Here is a 22,342-nt window from a genome sequence, read left to right as displayed (position 1 = left end):
AGGCTGATAGGTGTTGGCTATGCCTGAGGGCCGAGGCCTTCATAATTTATTTCCTGAATAAATATTAGTCACTTATATTAGTAAACTTATGTTTAAAGATGCAGCATCGTTGGGCATTGGGTTATTATTTATGGGGTGCTATACGGTCCAGTGGGGAGACTGACTACGGATCAAAAGGTTGTTGATTCGTCTCCTGGGAAGACCGATTTATATTTGTATTTTATAATTTCCACTTTCTTTCATCGTCGTGGTAACAACGTGTAGCGGGTCTTTGATTATGCATTCCCGGACAAACTAATGCGAGTGCAACAACCTGTAACTACCTTGCAATTATGTGTTGTTATTATTATAGTAAGGTTTTCCGCACCAGCAGATGTCGGGGCATCTTATGTTGTCTTGAGTGACCAGACTCCGGTTTCAGACAAGAGCCGTGAGAGGAGCTAATCAACACGGAGCATGAATATTTCATCACTAATGGACAAACTTTTTTTCTTTTTTCCTCTCAGGCGAAATCCGTTCCGGGTTTCGCACCTCGTCCGTCGCTTTCTGGTCTTAATTACGAGACTTTAGAGCACCAGGTGTAGCATTGCACTCAGACATGTGAGTGGTTTCCAAGACAGTTAGTAGGCCAAGTCAGTCCCCACCTGGTCTACCTCTTCAGCATCCCTTGAGATAACAAACTGACGAAACACCTTTGCGAAGTCGATTGGACAATATTCAGAACAAACGAAAAGGAAACTTTTTTCATAACCAAGATGAAGCTGATGGTTTTAAAATGTTCCCCTTTGCGTGAAATTGGTGTTTTCTAATTTGACGGGATAAGAAAAGAGGATATCTCTATTTTTTTTTATTTGGACATTTTGAGGTGAACGTCTGGAAAATGTGGTCAACCCCTACCATTTGTATTGTGTGCATCCTCTTTGGTAAGTGTCCTGTTTTCTAAAAAAAACAACAACAGCCGAAGCAGCCTGGTGATATGTTGGACATAGCCATACTTTCATTTTAAATGAAGCGCACATTTCCACAGAATGTGCCCTATAAAAAATAATATGTTTAATGTATAACTAACTATTGTTACAGTAGGTCTATGCCTGTTGAATTTAAATCGTATAGCCTCAATATCATCAGTAGACCGTATCTCAAACAAATATTATTTTTCATTGTATGGCTTATGTGTGGGCCTATTTTCTATTTAGACATGTTGCACCTTTTATATAAAAACAACATTTAAAAGAAATGATCGAAAGTCTATCTCTATTCCAAAGACTCAAGGATACATTTAGGTTCGGTTTATTTTGTTCGGGTGCGGGACATCTAGGTGGTGGATGATCAGAGTTATATCTTGTAGGACTATCTTGTAGCCTACATTAGAATTGTCCATATGCTGTTTTCTTTAAAACGATCAGCTAACTACATTTTAGAAAAGGTCTGGGTCTAAACCCGCCCTGTGTTCTGTCCATCTCTCAACAGGAACAGTCTGCGATGTTAAAGAGTGCTCCCAAATCCCACCTCCGCACAGCGGCGCTGGGTTACAGGAGGAGATCCGGAGAGTTATAGAACAAGTCAAATCACTGACCAGAGTAGTAACTGATCATAAAACAACAAAACCCAACAGCAACTTAAGGTCGGGGCATATCCAAGGCGATGCTTCGTCCCGATCCGGAGGAGACCCATCGCTGTTGGAGGGTGTCCACTTAAACTCCTATTATAGCGTCTTAGTTAACCTGTATTCGGTCTACATGCCGTTAATGAGCGAAAGATTCGTCAACAACCTTCCCGACACACTCGTGTGTATTCTGTCCGGTACACAAGAATGTGGCCTGGAAGCAGAGTTAACGAGGGTGGTCGTTCTGGAACTCGCTAATCCGTTGCTGGCGCTTTTCTCGTTCATGAGGTCCGAGGGGTGTACCCCCATGGACACGGGGGTGGACAGTTTATTCAGGTCCTACCTGAGGATGGACGAGGTGAGGTCGGCCGAACTCACCGGGTTCCAGGAAATGCTTGTATCGGCCCTGTCACAGGTACCCCAGTCTGGGAGTCTGATGTCGTCTATAAGTGGACTTTTGGACATGGTTGTGACGTATTTCTCAACGATGATGGCGACACTCATCCAAGTCCCCATTGATTACGTCAAAATTGGTTTACAGTTTGGAATTACAGTTCCTTCGCTTAATCAAAGCGATCAATGCCAGCAAGGTAAGGAACGCCCATAAACATATATATATTCCCATGAATACCATTGAAGAGAATGGTAGCATGTTGAATGAAAAATATGTTATTTTCTTGCTCTGCAGGGAATCTGAAGCAGCTTATTATGTGGTAAGCAGTCTTCTTAACATCAAGTGTTTTCTCATCTAGTTGTGTGTTTAGAGCATATTCAAATATACACACACACACACACTCAACACACAATATGGAATCCCTAAACACAAGGTGGCATAATGTTCTCTCGGCAGGGGAATGAAACATAACGTCAGCTGGTCCTTCGGCCCCTCCATACTGGACATCTTCCTGGACCCAGAACCCGCTCTGTGCAGCTACCCCGGCCCAGAATGCACCAGTCCCACCGGCCTCTACAGCCGCTCCGCCAACCCTGCCTCCGAAACCGCCACCGACGACGACGACTCAGACTCCGACTCCGACTCCATGTTCCACTGCGACCGCCACAACCTCACTGTCTTCAACGAGACCACGTGTGCCTATGTCCTTGCCGCCCCGCCGGAGGACCCCCCCTCCTCGCTGGGGGTCTTCTGCCGCGCGCTCAGCCGGCTCAGCCCCGTGCAGCTGGAGCACGTCTGGGGCAACACGTGTCACGCCATCCGGGCGCTATTGTCGCCCGTCCTCACCCAGGCACCCGCTTGCGACACCAAAGGCTACACGCCGCCGCCGCCGCCTGTCCTGCCCCTCGCCCCGTCGCAGCCCCGACGCACCAGGGAGTCGCCCAACCTCAGGAACCTGGTGTGTAACTACGACGGCTGGTTCCAAGGCGAGGCGGTGGACGCCGGCGTGGTGAGCCTGTGCTCTGATAACGACCGCGCCCTGTTCGTGGAGCAGGTGTGCGACAGCCCGCCGCTCATGATCCAGCTGCTGGCGGACCCTAGCAACGACTGGATGTGGGACTTCTGCGGTAACTGGACGTCGAACCCAGGGATTCTGCTGAGCATGTTCTGCGCCTACGAGGGCTGGATGAACCAGCCGGAGGTGCCCCCTGCCATGGTGGCCTTCTGCTGGAGCATGGACGGCGGCCGGCTAAAGGACCTTGTCTGCAAGGACGTCAACCTCTTCACCTTCCTGTTCAACAACCCGGAGAACGCGGCTCTGATCCCCAACTGCACGCACCTCGCCCCGCAGTTGCCCACGGAAGAGACCCTGGACTCGCTGGTGGTGGACTCCTGCCGCTACTCCGAGTGGCAGAACCTCATGCTGATCCCCATGTACGTCATGTCCCTCTGCACCCGCAACGACGCAGAGCGGTTCGGCGTCGAGGTGTGCGCCAACGCCACCTTCTTCAGCGCTCTGCTGCAGAACCAAGTGTACGGCAGTTGGCTGGCGAAATACTGCGCCAATGTCTCTCAGGGTGCCCCGCAGACCACGGCGGTGCCGTCCAGGGACATATACTGGTGCGACTACGAGAACTGGAGCGACCAGCACGTGGACCCCTCGGTGGTGGGGCTGTGTTGGCAACATGACCAGGGCAACTTCACCAAGAAGGTGTGCTGCAACTCCACCCTGTTCGACCAGTTGGTGGCGGAGACCCAGAACAAGTGGCTGCTGACGGCGTGCGGGGACAGAGACGCGGCTGAGATGATACCACAGGTCTGTTGTTGTTGTTGTTCAGGCTCGGCTGGCTGCTTTATTCCCGGAGGGGGAGCAGGTTGACTGGCGACCGGAGGGTCTGCTGGTTGATTTGCTTTGGTGCATTTTCACAGACAGGAAGGTAAAGATAGGGCTGCTCGATTATGGAATAAATCATTATCACGATTATTTTGGTCAATATTGAAAACATGCATGCCTTGCACTGCTATCGGTGGTGTGTGAATGTGTGTCTGCATGGGTGACATGAGGCATGGTATTGCAATGTGATCTGAAATGGTTATAGCTGCTAGAAACCATATGGTTCAATCATCCCCAACCTAACACAGTTCACATGTTATGCGTTTTTGTGTGATAAGGTTTGCAGGTACTCGGAGTGGACCCAGCCCATCATCGTGGACATGACCGATCTGGCGCGCTGTGCTGAACTGGACCCCTTCAACTTCACCACCAGGGTGTGCGCCGACGGCGACGTGCTGCAGAACCTCCTGGCCAACCTGGACAACACCTGGCTGCTGAAGCACTGCACCAACGGGTCCTCTATCGGAGAGCCGCTGGGCTTCAACCCCTCCGAGCAGTGCCAGTACGCCAGCTGGGGCCTGGCGCTCCCGGACACACCTCTCATGGCTCTGTGCTGGGACTACGACCAGGCCAACTTCGCTAACTTAGTCTGCTTAGACGTCGGCCTTCTGGCCCAGCTGGCCCAGGATACTTCCACCATGTGGGTGAGCCAGCTGTGCTACGACTTCAACAACCACAGCACCAACGTCAGCGGCCCCGGGGAGGCCCAGCCCTGCCTGGCCCGAGAGCTGGTGAGGAGGTTTAACTGGTCCTGCTCGGCCAACCTGGCTCCGGTGTGCAGGCCCGGGGCGAGCGTCACGGCCTCCCTGCAGGCGGTGCTACGCTGCTGGATAGAGAGCCTGATGCAGCGGATGCAGGGTCTGTCGCCCCTTAGCCAGGCGGCCAGCGTGAGCGTGGTGATGCTGGTGGCACTGGAGGAGAGGCAGCTGACGTCGCTGCGCGTCACAGAGAACATCCGGCTGAGCGTGCTGAACTCCATCGGTCTCTACCTGGAGAGGGAGACCAACTTTGAAAACAAGAGGGTCCTCCTGCAGTGCTTTGGGGTAAGCGCTTGGATTACGCACGCAGGAATACACACCGCAATAAGATCAAACGGAGTGTGTAAACCATAAAACTTTGCCAACAACCGTGCGTGTGTGGTTGTGTGGATGTTTTTTCTTGTTTTCCTCCACAGAAAGTCCTGACCAGTCTGATGCAGACAAGAAGAGATGTCACCAGTAAAGAGTCCTTCCTCATCCAGGTGATGTTTAAATCATTGTGTAGCTACCGTCCATCAGTGATCGTAATTCTCTGTGAATCCACCATATCGGCTAATAAAGTAGAAGTAAATAATTAACAATTCCACTTGTACATCTGAAGATCTGACCTCCTTACATCGTTACTGTGTATCAGTATAGATAGCATTTTTTCGACTGATACTGAAGTTATAATTCATTAACCTGAATACTAGTAATATTTAGGTATTTGGCACATGCCAAGTAGCCATAGTCAAATGGATTTATTGTGAGATTCAGATACAGAGTAATTCCAGTATTTCATTCATTTCCATCATGGCTGTTCATTCAAGTGAAATAATTTTATCCTTCACAAAGATGCAAGGAGACACAAACACAAAGTCACGATGTCCATTGGTCAATCCAGTGTAGAGAAGCAGACTGTTTTTGTATTAGGTTGTGAAGGGATAATACAGCAGGAGACTGTATGTGTAGCAGGATATGAGTGGATTACAACAGCAGCAGGTATGTATTGATCTCTCTTTATCTGATCAGGAGTATTTCCGGATCCCTCTGATGAGTCTGCGTGCTGTGCTGAGTGCGGTGGACATCACCACGGCCCAACAGATCCTCCAGTACTACAGTCGCAATAATAACACCCTGCAGGTAAACACACACTTAACGCACCCTTAAGAGGACCTAAAGCATTTCATATGAATGGACTATAAGAGTGAGTGCAGGTGTAGGTCATTGAAGAGAAAGTAGGGGTTAAACTTTGGTGAAAACATAACGTTTCTCTTGTGAATACATGATGTACCTTTGGTGAATACATTATGTTTTGCTGGTGAATATATGGTAAGTGTCTGGTGTGACTGGTGTGAAAACATGATGTTTCTCTGGTGAATACATGATTCTCTGGTGAATTCATGATGTTTATCTGGTAAATCCCGTAGTCACCAGAGTGGTGAAAACATGAGGTTTCTATAGTTAATACATGTTTTTTCTCTTATTAGTCCCAGGTGAATACATGATGTCTCTTGGGTGAATACATGATTTATATCAGGTGAATACATGATGTTTACCTGGTGAATAATTTATTTGGTGACTACATTGTGTTTCTACCTTATATACTGTATGATGTTTCTGTGGTTGGTCTGGTAAATATAATATTTGTTTATGGTTAATACATAATAATAATAATAATAATAATAATAATAATAATATAATAAACTTTATTTGTATAGCGCTTTTTAAGAACAGAGTCACAAAGTGCTTAACAGAAGAATAAAAAAAAAAACGAAAATACAAAAGAAACAACAACACATCACGTCATTTCACATCAAAGAAACAAAATAGAGCAATGACAATGTAAAATCAGGAGAGCTAGGGGTTAAAAGGGGCATAGATTCAGCAAGCCTTATCTCTTCGGGTAAGGCATTCCAAAGTGTTGGGGCTCTGAAAGCAAAGGCACGTTCACCTCTTGTTTTGTAATTGCAGGTAGGAACTATCAGTAGTCCTTTGTCTGAGGATCTGAGTGGACGGGATAGTACAGAGGGGTCGAGTAAGTCCGAAATGTAGGACGGTGCAAGGCCCGATATGGCCTTGATAGAGCTGGGCAGCCAGTGCAGGGAAGCTAAAATAGGTGTTATGTGGTCAAATTTTCTGGTGCCAGTTAAAAGCCGTGCAGGTGCATTTTGAATGAGTTGCAGGGGGTGAATTGATTTTTTAGAGAGGCAGGAATAAAGGGAATTGCAGTCGAGGCGTGAATAAAAAAATGCATGAATAACCTTTGTCAAATCAGGGGTGGAAAGAAAGGATTTGATTTTGACTATGTTCCTAAGATGGTAGAAAGAAGTTTGGACAACCTTTTTTACGTGGGTTTCGAGGGAAAGGTTAGAATAGAGGAATACAGATTCCTGACCGTGGGTTGTAAATTGGGGAGTAGTGGTTATTTATTATGGGGGTTGAGTCGTGAGGTGGGTTGAACAGCAGTACTTCGCATTTAGCGTTGTTTAATTGTAGATAGTTGTCAGACATCCAACTTTTGACCACTGAATACATGATTTATATTGTGAATACAAGATTTGTCTCAGGTGAATACATCATTTATCAACGGTGAGTACATGAGGCTTCTTTGGTGAATACATCTTTCTCTGGTCTCTGGTGAATATATTATTTCCCCCTGGTGAATACACGAGGTGTCTGGTTATTCCAATCATTTTCCCTGTTGAACACATCTTTTTATTCTCTGGCAATACATGACGATACTCATTCATTCATGATTTTTCTCAAGTGAATACATGATATCATGTGTCTTTGGTGAGAACATGTCTCCCGGTGAATACATGATGTCTTTCAGGTTAAAACATGCTGTTTCTCAGGTGAATACATTATGTTCCCTAGTGAATGCTTGATGTCCCTATAGATGTCGTTCTCAGATGCTGACCTCTCGTCCGTGTGTGTTTTCCAGCTGACGGATGTCTATCTATCGGTCATGGTGTCTGTGTTCATCCCCGTCCACCTGGGGAATGACAGCAGTCTGTTCCCACTGCTGGCTCCTCTGCTACCCTGGGCCTCCCTGGCCGACATTAAATCCCTACCCCCGCTGCAGGCCAACGCAGATGTGTGAGTGGTGGCCATCTTATGATTCAGTTAGCTCAGTGACTTAGTGATCAAGTTACATACTTACCAAGTATTTAGTGGTTTAATGGCTGATGACCGAGTGACTTCAATTACAGTATACTTAAAAATAATGACATCAAAGGATGAAGGAAATAACTGTTTAATTCTAATTAAAGTAAAAGTGAACACCCTGTTTCAGCTCAAATTTGAACACTGAGATTTAAATAATACAGAGTCCTAGGAAGGAGGGGGGCACCTTATCTCCATGGTTACGACCCATTTGTGCTACTTTTTAAGTAATGCCGTTTATGAGCTTAATAATGAGAGATGTTGTAAATGATGTGCCACACACCGTGGCATTATACCATGAGTGTCTGAGAAGCATAAACCTCTCTCAGACATCAAAAAATCCACCACTGGCCAGACGAAGCTCCACAAATCCACACATCGACCAACACACAAGCACACACACACACGCACCGTGCCGTTAAGTGTCCTAGAAGCTTCACCCTCTTTCGGATCCAGCATTAACATTATCATTAATCGGTGCCCAGACAGAGATCCACACACACACACCTGGCAACCGGTGTCCCTTCGTCGTGATGTCGAGTATACCAATAGGCACTATTACGACCCAAATAGAACGCTACCTGCATTCGGAGTTAAGCAGAACATTCACATATTGGTTTTGTGAAGACGGATAAAGATTTTACTCCGTTTTTTAATAAATGACAATAATACAACAATTTTAGGCAAAGTGACTAAAAGGCATAGATTACTATGTTGACGATACTTACCAACATTTAAAACAAAAACATACAAAATAGTTTTACTTTACATCTCGGACCTTCCACAACACAGTTGCATCATCAGAAACCAAGCCCCACATGAAACCAGTAGACTCTTATTGCCTCAACAGGAAGTCTTAAATGTACCAAAACAAAATGGAGACGGCATACCGTCTGCACAGCTTAAAATACATCCCTGATTTTAAGCGTTTTTTTTTTTCATGTACGACATGCTAAATGGGACACTTACTTTTTATAATCTTTGTATCTCCGGCAGCACAGGAACAGAATCATTTATTAACGTGGTTTACAGACACCCTATCTGACTCTATGTACACACACTCAACACACCGCAGGTGTCAGGATCCAAGCTGAGGCTGTGTGTCATGAGGTGTTGGAAGCCATGAATTATAGATTACTAGCTAAGGAAACAGGTGACCGGATTTAAATCCAGATAATCCTGCCTGGTTCTTTGTGTTGGGTGTTTATTTGTTCATGTGCTGTCGGTTGATTGTACCTCTGCAGTTACAACACACATTTACAACACATATTTGCACTGATTGAGGAGAAACATAGGGACTGCTGACTTGAGTGTTTAGCAAATGTGCTCTGTCTAAAGCACGCATGCACACATGTGCCTCATAAGCACACTCATCTCACACTCAACCTCACCCACACAGACACAGGCACACATATAAACAACCATACATACACACACAAACACAAACACAAACACAAAAACAACCACAAACACACACACACACAGATTCAGTGAACGATACCCCTTCTCCCTATCCAGTCGGGAAACCATCGACGTCTCACCCTCACCCACACAGACACAGGCACACATATAAACAACCACACATACACACAAACACAAAAACAATCACGGCCACACACACACACACACACACACACACACACACACACACACACGCACACAGATTCAGTGAACGATACCCCTTCTCCCTATCCAGTCGGGAAACCATCAACGTCAACCTGGCCCGCATGTCCCTGGCCCAGCGCCAGGCGTTCGGCCAGTGGTTCAGCCGGGCCATGGCTCCGCTCAACATGACCAGCGGCGCGCCCTCTCTCATCAGGGACACCGGGAACCTGATCGCCTACCTGCCCTTCCAAAGCTTCCAACACCTCTCACCTGCTCAGGTGACAGTGGCAGTGGCCAGCTCCTGACACCTAGATGCTCGGGGGGGAAGAAACCTGAGCGCTGGCGCCTTGGTCAGATCCATCAGTGCTTGGCCGCCGGCGCCAGAGCTGGCCATCAGGAGGCTTTCAGCGGGAGCGCTTGATGATGATGATGATGATGATGATGATGATGAGGATGGTGACAGCTTCTCTGTGCACCTCAACACTATTGTGCCTGCCATTGACACGGATAATGTTTAATAAGTAAAGATTTGAATGGTTGAATTAATAATGAGCCTGGGACAGAAATTGTTCGGATTTAAATACAGGTCAATACTAAAGACGGTTTCTTGGATAAGAGATTATACAACCGTGTGTCATGGATCAAAGGGGTTATACTGATTCTGTATGGCAGGAAGTTATCTGATAAAGTTTGTACACCAAGCAGTGCATTTAAATTGTAAACAATCAGACCTGCATACAATTAAGTAATTTAGCAGATATGCTTTTATCCAAAGCAACTAACAGTGAGGCTGTCAATAATCAAAGCATATACTCAAAATTGGACTAGCTACATTTTTTGTTTTGGATTTGTCTACATAAGAGTTGGTTTTAGTCAACTGTGTTTTCTACAGTTTCTACTCAGTTTCTGCTCCCAGGAGATAGCAGTGTTCCCAGCATCCCAGTGTTTTGGTCAAGATTTTATACATCTGTGTGTATATCCAAGTGTACTTAAGCACTGTGTGTGTGCACTTAACCCTTTCAACGCAGTCGGCATTCAAAGTATGAGATACAGTGAATACATTTATTTGTATTTTAAGTGAACAGTGAAGAGGATGGACTTCCGATATACAGTATAAACAGTTAGCAATGCAATGTACTCGTGCATGAATATCACGGATTCGTGCAAGTGCATGGAGAGATTTCGGGGATCAGTTGTACAAGAATACACAGCGGTCCACATACCTTTACCACATACCAACATACCACATACCGTAGTATTTGTATTGGGTTCTTCTGACTGCATGTGTGTTCCTCAGCTGCTGGACGGGCTGGAGGTGCTGCAGAGAAACACGCTCAGTGTCCTGCAGCAGAACTTCATAGCTCAGAGCATCATCGGTGCCTACAAGAACCTCTCCGTACAGGACTTCAACAGGTTGTGCACCCATGCATGCGCATACAAACATGCATACATACACATTTACTTGGACACACGCACACGCACACACATAAGAAAATAAATGTGTGTGTGCAGGCTGGGGAACCTGTCCTGCCTGGCAGAGCCTTCAGAGCTTCTGCGCTACAGGAACACTGAGGTTTTTCCCGTCATCCAGAGACTCATCTCCACCTGCGCCCAACACAAGCTGTATTTGCCCAGTCACATGGTGAGAGAGAGAGAGAGAGAGAGAGAGAGAGAGAGAGAGAGAGAGAGAGAGAGAGAGAGAGAGAGAGAGAGAGAGAGAGAGAGAGAGAGAGAGAGAGAGAGAGAGAGAGAGAGAGAGAGAGAGAGAGAGAGAGAGAGAGAGAGAGAGAGAGAGAGAGAGAGAGAGAGAGAGACTCTGCAAGATGGTATTGTCAATGAATTTTCTGCTCTCGATGCAAATTTCGCAGATCGTTTTCATCCTGAATCAAACTGATTTGAGATCCCCGAACACACTTCCACGCAGCAAACTTATTGAGCTGGTCCCTTTCCTGCCGTGGCTAGGTGTGGACTTCTTGCAGGAGCTTAGCCAATCACAGCTGCTGCCTGACTTCTCTGAATTGGCCACTGTGTCATTCACCCCTACACAGGTATGGTATTCACAAGCAAGTTCATCAAGCAAATTTATGGCTAGTAAGGTAAATGAAAATGATCAGAAGTATTTGGCTAGAAAGGTATACTGCAAGGTTAGGCTGGCACGGTATGGCCATCAAAAACATTCCTTAGCCTTATTTCAAATACAATCAGAAGCTCCCTTTCCTACATGGTAACTGATCCTATTCAGACACCTACCTGTCTACCTGTATGACAGCTTGAGTATAAGGCAGATGGTGGGCGGATGGTGTTGCATGATTGGCTTCATTCTTAAACCTTTGAGGAAGGGCTGGGGGTAGTGTTAGCTGAACAGCTGACAAGCACCCAGCCTCAACTCTGAGGTCGGATGTTATCTGAGTCAGGGCAAGACTTTCACCCTGTCTTTAACGTGAAAATTAGTTTTATTCTGCTCCAGCACCCCAACTGTGGACTGACCTCAGAGAAGCAGCGTATACAAACCCAACAGGAGCAAGAAAATGTTGTGAACCACTTACACACTGTCAGCAACCACTTCACGCCTCATTCAACCCATTTATTTTTAAGCTGTAATAACCTTTTTGTTTTCAGGCTAGTGTAATCCTGGAGAAGATGCCTTCAAGCTATACGGTGAGATATTTTTAGTTTTTATTTGTCATCAAATATATAGCAAAACAACACTGGGTTGTGTATCCAGTGGAGAGCAGAGAGCAACGTTACTGAAACATTTGACCCATGCACTGTTTTGAAATAATACTGTGCCCACCTTTCATGTTTACCAAGCTACTTCCTCCCTGGTGATGGTAGACATTAATTTGGATGGCCTGCGGCACAGGGCATTCTTTCCATTCCAAAGTCCATGCCGTTTGTCAAGCCATACTGAATTTGGGCACTCGGTGTAACAGACCGAGTTTTTTTCTTTTTTGTGGCAACCTTATATGATAGTTCTATATTACTATTCTTTCATTGAAATAAAATACAATTGAATAGTTAATAGTCAAGGGAGTAAATAACAAATCTTTACCTATTTTTTTTTTACTGAATTTCAAACTGAATTAGCCGACGTTAACAGAATTTGCCAACATTGGATGAACTAGCCAGCTTGAATAGAATTAGTCAACATTAACTGGATTTGCCAACATTGGATGACTAGCCTGCTTGAACTGAATTTGACAACTTTAGCCGAGTTAGCCAACTTCCTAACGGGCAACTCTGTTGGTCCTGTGGTCCAGACGGCCCCTGGGGGTCTGCAGGCGCTAGGCACGCTGGTGGTGGGGCTGAGGGTGGAGACGGTGCGGGCCCTCCCAGCCAACACACTGCTCTCCTCCCTGCCCGGCATGGCCCAGAACAAGGCAGAGCTCAGACCAGCCCTGGCCAACGCCATCGCAACCAAACTCTGGGTAACAGACACACACTCACTCACGCACGCACACGCACGCGCGCACGCACACACGCACACACGCACACACGCACACACACACACACACACACACACACACACACACACACACACAGACGCACACGCACACGCACACACACACGCACACGCACACCCCTCCGTTAGATTGCATTGTGTACAATGTGTCCGTGTAACCCATTGAGTGTGCTGTAGGTAAGATGTCAGAGTTGGAAGAGAGAGCAGAAATAGCATAAGAAAGCGGGAATTTGAATATAAACTACACAAATAAACGATGCAGGCGAAGTGAGCTCCCTGTGATATTCTTATAGCGCATTCCAGTCAATAATAGACGCGGTATGACGATGCCATATCTAACAAATTACACTTAAATAATACCTCTTAAATCTTACCTATAGCAGTTTTAAGTACCTAATGTGCTAGCTTAAGACATTGAGTAACGCTCCGTCATCCTATGTTAAAAAATGAGGTTTGTTCCTGTACTATTCAGGGTTCTCCTGATGTGGTGAACTGGCTGGTGAAGATTTCACCTCTCCTGTCCATCACGCCTCTGCTCAGCGTGCTTAACCGCACAACTCTACTATTAGCAAACAGCACATACACCACCACACAGCCCTGGAACACACAGCAGGTACGCTGGCCACACTGCCACTAACACAGCTAATACTTATAGTCCCCATAACACCACTACAACAGAGCTAGTTCTAGTCCTCATAACACCACTACACATAGCTAATTATAGTCCTCATAACACCACTACACACTACTAGTTGTATTCCCCATAACACCACTACACACAGCAAGTAGACCTTATGGTTAAAGTACATACACTACATCATAACATACCATTCCTCCAGGGATCTAAGAGTTTGACCTCGAGTTGCTCCCTGTTATGTTTAAAGTGCAGCAGGAAGGGATACTATATAATATAAGAGGCCTATTCATTATCAGCCAGAAACACATTTATTTTCCTCTTCTTTCTATTCAGGCCAAGGCATTATTCAGAAAAGTGATGGAATCCCAGCCAAACCTCAACCAAGAACGCTTCCTGTAAGTTTAACCATCCAATCTGTGTGAGCTGTGGTCGTCAGCATTATCATGTGATTTTATCCAAATCTTATGACTGAATATCTACAATGTTAAGTTATTAAGTGTTCTGCACTTTATAACATTGTGTAGTTGTACTTTTATTAATGGTAAGGCTATGCTATTTGCTTTGAGATGTTGAAGGATTTTTATGAAGTTGATGCATAAAGACGGAAACTGTAAAGGTTTGGGGTTTATATTAAGGGTAGCTACAGTCATAAAGTTGAAAATGGTTATCCCCAGGTATTGGGTTTAAAGATATTTTAGTTTAGGTAAGACATTCCCTTAACTAGGGTTTGGACTGGGCTTGCGACAAGTGAATAGCTGTGTAGTTGGGAAAGCAAAGGATCATGGGAGTAGGGCACCCTGACCGCTCCTTCCCGCTCTTGTCTTTAATAACCCAGGAACATTGGGACGGTGGGTCAAGGTGTGAGCTGTCCGGTGCTACGGAGACTCTTCATCGCAGGGTCATCCCCTTCCTCGTTGAGACATATCCTTCACTTCCTGAGAGAGCAGCCGACTCTCCTTCACACGTCACTGGTGAGTTCAGTGTCAATATGTCACTGATACAGAGATACTGATACGGATACAGAGCTCTGTTTAGATACAAAAAAAACATTGCTATTCAACAAAGCATGGCTTTCAAAGACAAGATGACAGAGACATTTATTTGCTCTATGGCAGGTTTTTCGACATTTTGTGACTGAATGAAACGAAGAATGCATAATATTTTAAATTCGCAATTAAAATTCCTGAAAACTCAATAGTCCTACAGATATTATAATATCTAGTTATATCTTCTGGTAACAAGAAAACAAGACTGTTGCGTCCTTCTTCGAGCAACTCGATTTCTATCCCAGTTTATCCCCAGTGCTGCGCTGTTGCAAACATATTAAAACAGCATCAACTGCCAGACAGAGTCGGGACCAGAGCAGATCTACTGGAGAGGCATGGGTCACCAGCGTGGGGGCCCTGCCTGCTTAGTAGGCCTTATATTGAAAGCCAGGGCAGAGAAATGAAATGAACAAGCGGCTTACCGTCAGAAGAGTTGCAGGCGACGACTACTGCTGCTGAAACGTATAAGCCATTTTCGTAAATCCATTTTTTGTTGATAATTACGCTAACTGTCTATGATATAGGCGGACAAACTGTCTACCATATTATTTTCGATTCAAACCAGGATTCTGCACGCTGCAGCTCAACGTTATTTGGAAATCAAATGTAACAAGTTTACTCAGCAACCAATGAGCATTGACCAACCCTAACCTGCTATGCACAACCAAGATGATGCGATTTCCCCGTTCATTTATTTTATTCAATTTAAGTTACAGTTTGCACATTTAATATTAAAAGTATATTTAATATTAAAAATAACAAAAATTGATTTTCTTTTGGCCACGCCATGACCTGTGGTAGGAGGGGCATTAATGACCGCTAGGGGGCGCACAGCCCCAAAATTCCCCACCTTAGCTCCGACACTGCTGCCAGATGACTGAACCTTTTTTTCCCTTCACAGAAAAACTGTGTGACTGAGGAGCTGTACAATTTTGAGTTCTTCTCTGAGCTGCTAGTGGATATGGGAGCAGAAATAGCTCTGGCCCTGCCGTAAGTCTGACCAATCCTCAGAAATTGCCTTCTGCAACATCTACTCTGTTACCCGTGAAATGGTTTGACCAATGACCAATTATTTTGAATAATATCCACCTACAATAGGCTCCTATGAGAATAATTCCAAACAACCTGACAAAATGTGTGTAAGGTCATATATATTATTAACACACACACATACACACATACACACACACACACACACGCATAATCACAAATATCAATCAATATCACAGATTGAGGTGTTGCTTCATAACAAAATCGTAATTCAGATGTTTCTGATAAGATGTTAAGCGATCTATATCTTTGTTTCATCCTTGATGACGATATTATCAATTCATATTTATTATAATCTCATACTCTTGTTCACAGTTTTCGATGAATGTATCCATTCTCTCTGTTTAAGCGGTCTTCCAACTTGTGCGTCCGTCTGTCTTCTTGCGGGCAACAGGGTGAGCACGGTCAAGAAGTTCCCTGCAGAGATGATGGACACTCTGAGGACCATGATTGTCCAGGACCCCAGGTCCTTTCTCCAGCTGCCCAGGATGAAGCAGTATCTTCTGGTTGACAAGCTGGCCCAGAGACTGGTTAAGCTTTGTTCTTTTTGTCTTTTGATACTTTGGAACTTGGATAGAAATACTATGACGCAAATGGAAAAATGTGTATGATGTCTGACCCATCCAGTCGCTAATGGGTTTTCATTCAGGGCTCTAAAAGCAGCCTGACTTTCTACTGTGGTTTTCCCCATAGACATAGTTCTGGTCTATGAGAAAGGAATTAGAAATCGAGAGAGCTGAAGTTCTGAATTGTTCTGGATTGTCCTGAAGTTCTGGGGTTCCAGCACTGAAGTACCAACGCTCTCTCTCTCTCTCTCTCTCTCTCTCTCTCTCTCTCTCTCTCTTTCTCTCTCCCTCTCTCTCGCAGGGCATGTACACGGGGGAGTTCACAGAGGAGGAGTTCCACTCTCTGGGCGTCATGGCCACGTTTGTGGTGGACGAGGTGTTTGTGCAGCTGAGGCGCAGCGTCTTCCTCGACAACCTGGCGCTTCTGCAGGGATTCTGCTACAGCTCCACCAAAAGGTTGCAGGTGGAAGCCATGTTGCAGGAGTCAGCGCTCTTCGGGTACAGAGATGCTCTTAAGTTTCATCTATGAACAGTTTAAGATCTACTTCAGAAGCATTTAAAGAATAAAAGCCCAGTTTTGCTCTCCCCTCTTGAATATATTTAGTCAACCATTGGTTTGCAGGATAGTTTCATAATGAGTTGTAGAAAGCCGAAAGGTTCTGAGTTCAATCCCCAATGTGCATGTAGAGCAAGATGCCCTACATGCTCCTTGATGTCATGAAAATATTCACTGATTCACAGATAATGTTAAAATATGATTGACTAAATTGTGATTTTGTTAATCAGCACATTCTAACCGACAGGAATTGTGTCCCACTAATCTACTGTATAAGAAAACTAGGAGGGTCCCTAATGTGTTCATGTCTCCCACAGCCCAGTTGGAACCTGGACCGCGGTAACCATCAGCCAGGTGGGACGATTCCTCTTCTTCCTGTCCAAAGACACACTACAGATGATTTCCCCGGTGAGTTCACCCCTTTATTTTTATATCCATCCAAAACATCCTCTCTCATTCTCATCATCTGGGAAAATATCTAATATATAAATATCGCTCATTGTTGGAAATGTCTAGTTTTTCTATGGGTTTTCAGTTACCTCTACAAATATCTATTCCTTGATAAAATGCCTAATCAGTTCTGAAAAGGTCTAGTCTCTTTTGGAAGTGTCCATAGTTTCCTCTATGAAGTCACCTGCATACACCTGGGGTCTGCCTTGTTGGGGAGGATATTTTCGGATTTGATGTTTCTCTAAGAGTGGGTGTGTGTGGTTGTCAGGAATGGGCTGTGGGATGCTGGGATTGCTATCTGACACCAGGTCAGGACAGACTGTAAACTACCCTGCTGGGTGTCACATCTCCAGTTAGCTGTTTGGCTCAAATACCCTGTTCCTGTTGACCCGCTAACCTCCAGCTTGTGCGTGTCTGTGTGTGTGTGTGACGTATGTTGATGTAACGTGTGTGTGTGTGTGTGTGTGTGTGTGTGTGTGTGTGTGTGCATGTGTTTCATTACATGTTGATGTACCTGTGTCTGTATTTGCGTGTCTACTTCGGTTCGGGATTTGAGTTGCATTTTGATGTATCTGTATCTGATGTGTGTGTGTGTGTGTGCGTGCGTGTGTGAGTACGTGCGTGCGTGCGTGCGTGCATGCGTGCGTGCGTGTGTGTGTAACGTGGCTTTATTTGTGTGTTTATATATATATTTTGTGTATGTATGCTTGTGTTTGTGTCTGTTTGTATGTATGTATGGTTGTATTTGTGTCAGTGCATCTGCATTTATATTCTTTTGTATGTTTCTGTATTTGAGTGTACGTATTCCTCTGGTTTTGCATCTGTGTGTGTGTGTGTGTGTGTGTGTGTGTGTGTGTCTGTCTGTTGAAACTCTTGTATATTCATGTGTGTGTGGCTCCAGTCACTGCTGAGCCTGGCCGACGTGGAGAGGTTGTTCCTTGAGCAGTCCCAGTGGGAGGCCAGCGAGGTGGGGCGCCACTGTGTGAAGAACACCCCTCAGCTGGAGAGGCAGGCCTGGTTCAGCAAGGAGGAGTTTGTCCTCCAGTACTTCCTCGGGTTCCTTAAAGGAAATAAAAATAACCCTGTCCCATGTAAGTATTTTGAAAGATGTCTAATTTCTAATCTGTCATTCACTTCTTCTGTCTTTTAAGAAGTATGTTTGGAGAAACCAGTCAGGGTTAGCTAGGTTTTTAAAATATCCATCCAGAAAAAAATCCATGTTACGTCCATGTAAAAAATGTTAAATGCTTCAAACAATACTAAAATGTAATGAAATGAATGGAATATAGAAAGAACATGGAAAATGATCAGTATGGAAAATGACAAGTGAAACAATACCACTAATGAAAAGGAAAAGATAATGACAATTCTATCATCGTCATCGTTGTCGTTGCCTTCATCGTCAACGCCCCTTTTTGTCCCTGCTCAGCTCCCGTGGTGCAACCCGGCTGTGAGATTCTACACACCCTGGCTCCGTCTCTGTGGCCCCCCGACAGTCTGATGTCCATGACCGACAAGGACTTCTCCAACTGCCTGGAGATCATTGGACAGGACCCCTTCCTGCAGCAATATCAACGTTCACCGCTGCTGCAGAGGGCCAAGCAGGTGAGGTTCTGCTGCCCATTGAACCAGTGCAGTTCAACCTGGTCAACCAAGTGCTGCTGACTGACGGTGGGATGGTTTGTGTGTGTGTGTGTGTGTGTGTGTGTGTGTGTGTGTGTGTGTGTGTGTGTGTCTGTGTCTGTGTTTCTGCGTGTGAGTGAAGGTGCACGGCCCTGTCTCGTCCCTGTCCTCCACGGTGATCCCCCAGCTGGGAGGCCTGGCCGTGGAGCTCTCCATGGAGGAGCTGTCCTCTCTTCGCCTCTCAGAGATCAGCGGCATCTCAGCCATGGGCACCATCAGCACCTGGCATCGCACACAGGTAGTCTTAGCACCCCAAGGCTCAAAAGAAATTCAAAGGGAGAGGTATTACCATTTGTTTTACCAGTCAGTAGGGGCTGCTGTACTAGCAAACTCTCATATTGGCATTTCTGGGTCAATGACAAACAACCAAATTCATTGTTTAAGTTGGAGAACCAGCTGATTGGTTGAAACCATCGGCTGAGTGACTCATCAGTAGAAATTGGTCATTAGTAATACTGTTATATTATATAATTGGTATTATGTATTCATTTATATGTGGTTATGTATTTGATAATCACATAATCACATCTTTTTAAAATGTGACTTTGAGTCAAGGCTGAACTCTCTCTCTGTCTTTTTTTCCCATGCTAGCTGCCTGTGCTTTTCCTTAATGTGGTAACCTCCATCAGTCCTAACCAGCTGGATTCCAGCACTCTGGTTGCGATGGGCCACATTGTTTGTGGAGCAACAGCCACTGAAATACAAACTTTCAATGCCGTTGAGTTCAGGTGAGAATTCTCATTGTCTTTCCAATCAAGGTTATGCATGTTTCCACAGTTTTACGACAAACTGTAAATTCTTGACTTGCAAATTGTTCTTCTTAATTGACAAACATCATACGTGTAATTCATGGCACAAGGATGGACAACAGGATCAAAACATTTTTAGTCCCATGGTGGTCCACTAAAAGGGGAGGGGCTTCTCTATAGTATTTGTGAATGTGGCTGGGAGGTCAGGCTAGAAAATTGTGTCTTTCCTGACCTATTGCTCTTCTTTTTTTTCTCCTTGTATGCTGTGCGTCCGTGTGACGCCCCCCTGCTGGCCACAGTAAGGCTGTGCTGTGGTTGGGCCAGTTGAGGCTCGCCTGCTCTGAGGAGCAGTTTGCTGCGATGGTAATGCTTCTAAGTCATAGGCTTGCCTTCGGCATCACCAGTTCCTGGGGGCAAGATGTGTTCATAGAGATAGGCGTTGTGGCGGGTAGGTTCCTCAAAGTTCTGACAGAAGTGTGACCAATATGAGAATTCAATAGGCTGCTTTCAAACAATTATGACCAATTACACTTGAAATAATCGTAATAGTCTTGATCGAAATAATCGTAATAGTCTTCTACATATTAATGGCACCTAATGTTTCAAGTTTATTTGTAATATTGTCATGAATTACTTGAATTCCAGGCCAATGTATTCTGATTTACTCTAGCTAGTAATTAACTCCATGTTTTGGAGTAGCATGTGACATATTAAAACCAATCTGATTCTGGAACACATGGGGCACTCCGTACCCATATATTAATGCCCCTTAGCTGTGCGTGCTAAACTTCTTTCATGGCTGTGCTGTTGTCATATTGTTTGTTATTATTGTTTGGTCCATGTGCTGTCTCCTCATAACACATCTATCTTATCTGTGTTGGTAGTTGGACTTCCTGATATGTCCATGTCGGCGCTTGTAAAGGAACAGCTCGAAGGCATCACACCCCTGGCTATTTCACTCATTCCCCCAAATAAGTTTGCTGTAAGTCTTCCATTATCAGGAGATCCCAGGTAAAATAAGCTATTAGGGCTCTTTACTATGTTGAAACTGTAAGATAATTTGCTTTTCTTTATTTATATCACAGTATTCCCTTTTTTTCCCCCTGTGTTCAAACTTCCTAATGATCAAGTGGAAACAGACATGGCATGGTCCCCTGCTGTGACCCACATACAAAACCGGGAAAAACCCTGTCCTCACTAACTAAGAACTTGTACATAGTCTCATATTGTATCCTATTCTGATTGTACTCTCTGGTTACTCGGTTTGTGGCGCCCCCTGCAGGTGGTGTTCAGCCCTAGCAAGATCAGTATGTTCTCCTACGAGCAGGCGGTTGTGGTGACGGCGAGGCAGCGTGAGATGCTGTCTGACGACCAACAGAGTGCCTTGTCCCTAGTCCTTACGCCCTGGGAGGACCGTCCTCTGGACTTCCGACGTAATGCAATACTGACCACCTTATCTGCCTTTTTAAAAATAAGACTCAATCTTTACAGTGTGTGTGTGTGTTCATCTGTTAATGTGTGTGTGTCCTTCCACAGGGGAGAGGTCATTTGGGGGGACAATCAGTCCCAGTCATCTGTGTCTGCTGCTGGCCCTGCTGATCTGGCTGCTCTCCTCTGCCCCCCCCGCCCCCGCACCCGACCTTGATCACCCGTCTGAACCCAGGGCTACCGTTCTCACCTTACCACCGGTTCCACCCTACCTCCCAATACCGCACCCAGACAGCACTTCACACTCTATGGATTCTAATGCATGAGTGGGTTATTTATTTTGTCTATTGTCCTTATTATTTTGCTGTAAATAATGTCACCACCTTGGGTTCTTAGAAAGGCGCTACTAATATATAAAGATATTATTGATGAACTTAATTGATGTTTCTTTTTCTTTTAACAACTACCGCAGAGAGAAAAACAGCATGTATTTTAACTCACAATGAAGCTATAGGCTGGTCTTGATACTAAGCGTGTTTTGATTAGTGCATGTACCAACAGCACCTGAGATATCGCTGGTCTTGTTCATGTTCCTTGTCCTTCTAACGGCCGCAAAGCCATGCACCTGGTTTGAAATAATACAATTGATAATATTTTCAAAACCATATACCAGATAGTTTGGGTTGTAAATCTAGTTTTCTATTATCACAAAATGTTGTTGTCTATTTATTTAAAGTTGTTAAAGTTGTTTGGTTTGTCTATAATAATATCCTTACATATATATATATTATGTGACTGGATCTATTAAAATTAAATGAAAACCACGACCAACTTCAACAGTGTCCAAGATTTCTACACAATTCAATGAAAATATGTATAGGCCTATACTGAATGTTATTTCTATAACACACAACAGCAATGTAGAATAGCCTAAACAGGCCTAAGTTTAGACAGCCTATATGGTACCTTGGTAGAGCATAGGTGTACATTTCGGGGAGGATTTGGAGGACATGTCCTCAATATTTAGAACACGTGCATCGGTCCCATCCAATAAAAACAGAAAAACAATCGGGAGGACTTTTATTTTGAAACAACACAATGCTCAGATGCAACAATGCCTCCGAGTGATGTCTTCTTTATTTTATTCCGTCTCTTTTAAGTCCCCAAAACAGAAGCGCACAGAAGAGTTAATCCTGCCTATACGTGAGTTGACTCAGTAGGGGTAATATAAAAAGGGAAAAGTTGAGCTAGAGCAGAATAAATATTTGAAAGCAATACAGAATGCCTGAGAGCTTACTGCACTATATTCC

At 44.9% G+C, this 22,342-nt stretch overlaps 1 protein-coding gene across 1 annotated transcript; it reads left to right on the top strand.

The window, feature by feature from the left end:
* Nucleotides 1-1,739: 1,739 nt before the first annotated feature.
* Nucleotides 1,740-21,720, top strand: strc1 (stereocilin 1; the record flags this gene model as incomplete). Its single annotated transcript, XM_084476349.1, has 28 exons — nt 1,740-2,196; nt 2,295-2,319; nt 2,457-3,816; nt 4,173-4,937; nt 5,069-5,134; nt 5,664-5,774; nt 7,579-7,733; nt 9,496-9,682; nt 10,702-10,817; nt 10,917-11,046; nt 11,273-11,452; nt 12,024-12,062; nt 12,665-12,832; nt 13,340-13,480; nt 13,838-13,899; nt 14,340-14,475; nt 15,452-15,540; nt 15,995-16,130; nt 16,468-16,664; nt 17,040-17,130; nt 18,074-18,263; nt 18,602-18,777; nt 18,938-19,093; nt 19,447-19,583; nt 19,904-20,052; nt 20,489-20,586; nt 20,887-21,037; nt 21,141-21,720. The coding sequence occupies 28 exons, from the start codon at nt 1,740-1,742 to the stop codon at nt 21,356-21,358; spliced, it is 5,886 nt and encodes a 1,961-aa protein (XP_084332475.1). The 3' UTR covers nt 21,359-21,720.
* Between the last annotated feature and the right edge of the window lie 622 nt (nt 21,721-22,342).

This window comes from Micromesistius poutassou (genome assembly GCF_964030765.1).
Source record: "Micromesistius poutassou genome assembly, chromosome: 12".
NCBI classification, from domain to species: domain Eukaryota; kingdom Metazoa; phylum Chordata; class Actinopteri; order Gadiformes; family Gadidae; genus Micromesistius; species Micromesistius poutassou.
The sequence above is the reverse complement of the archived record's forward strand: the minus strand, read 5'-3'. Positions and strand labels throughout refer to the sequence as shown.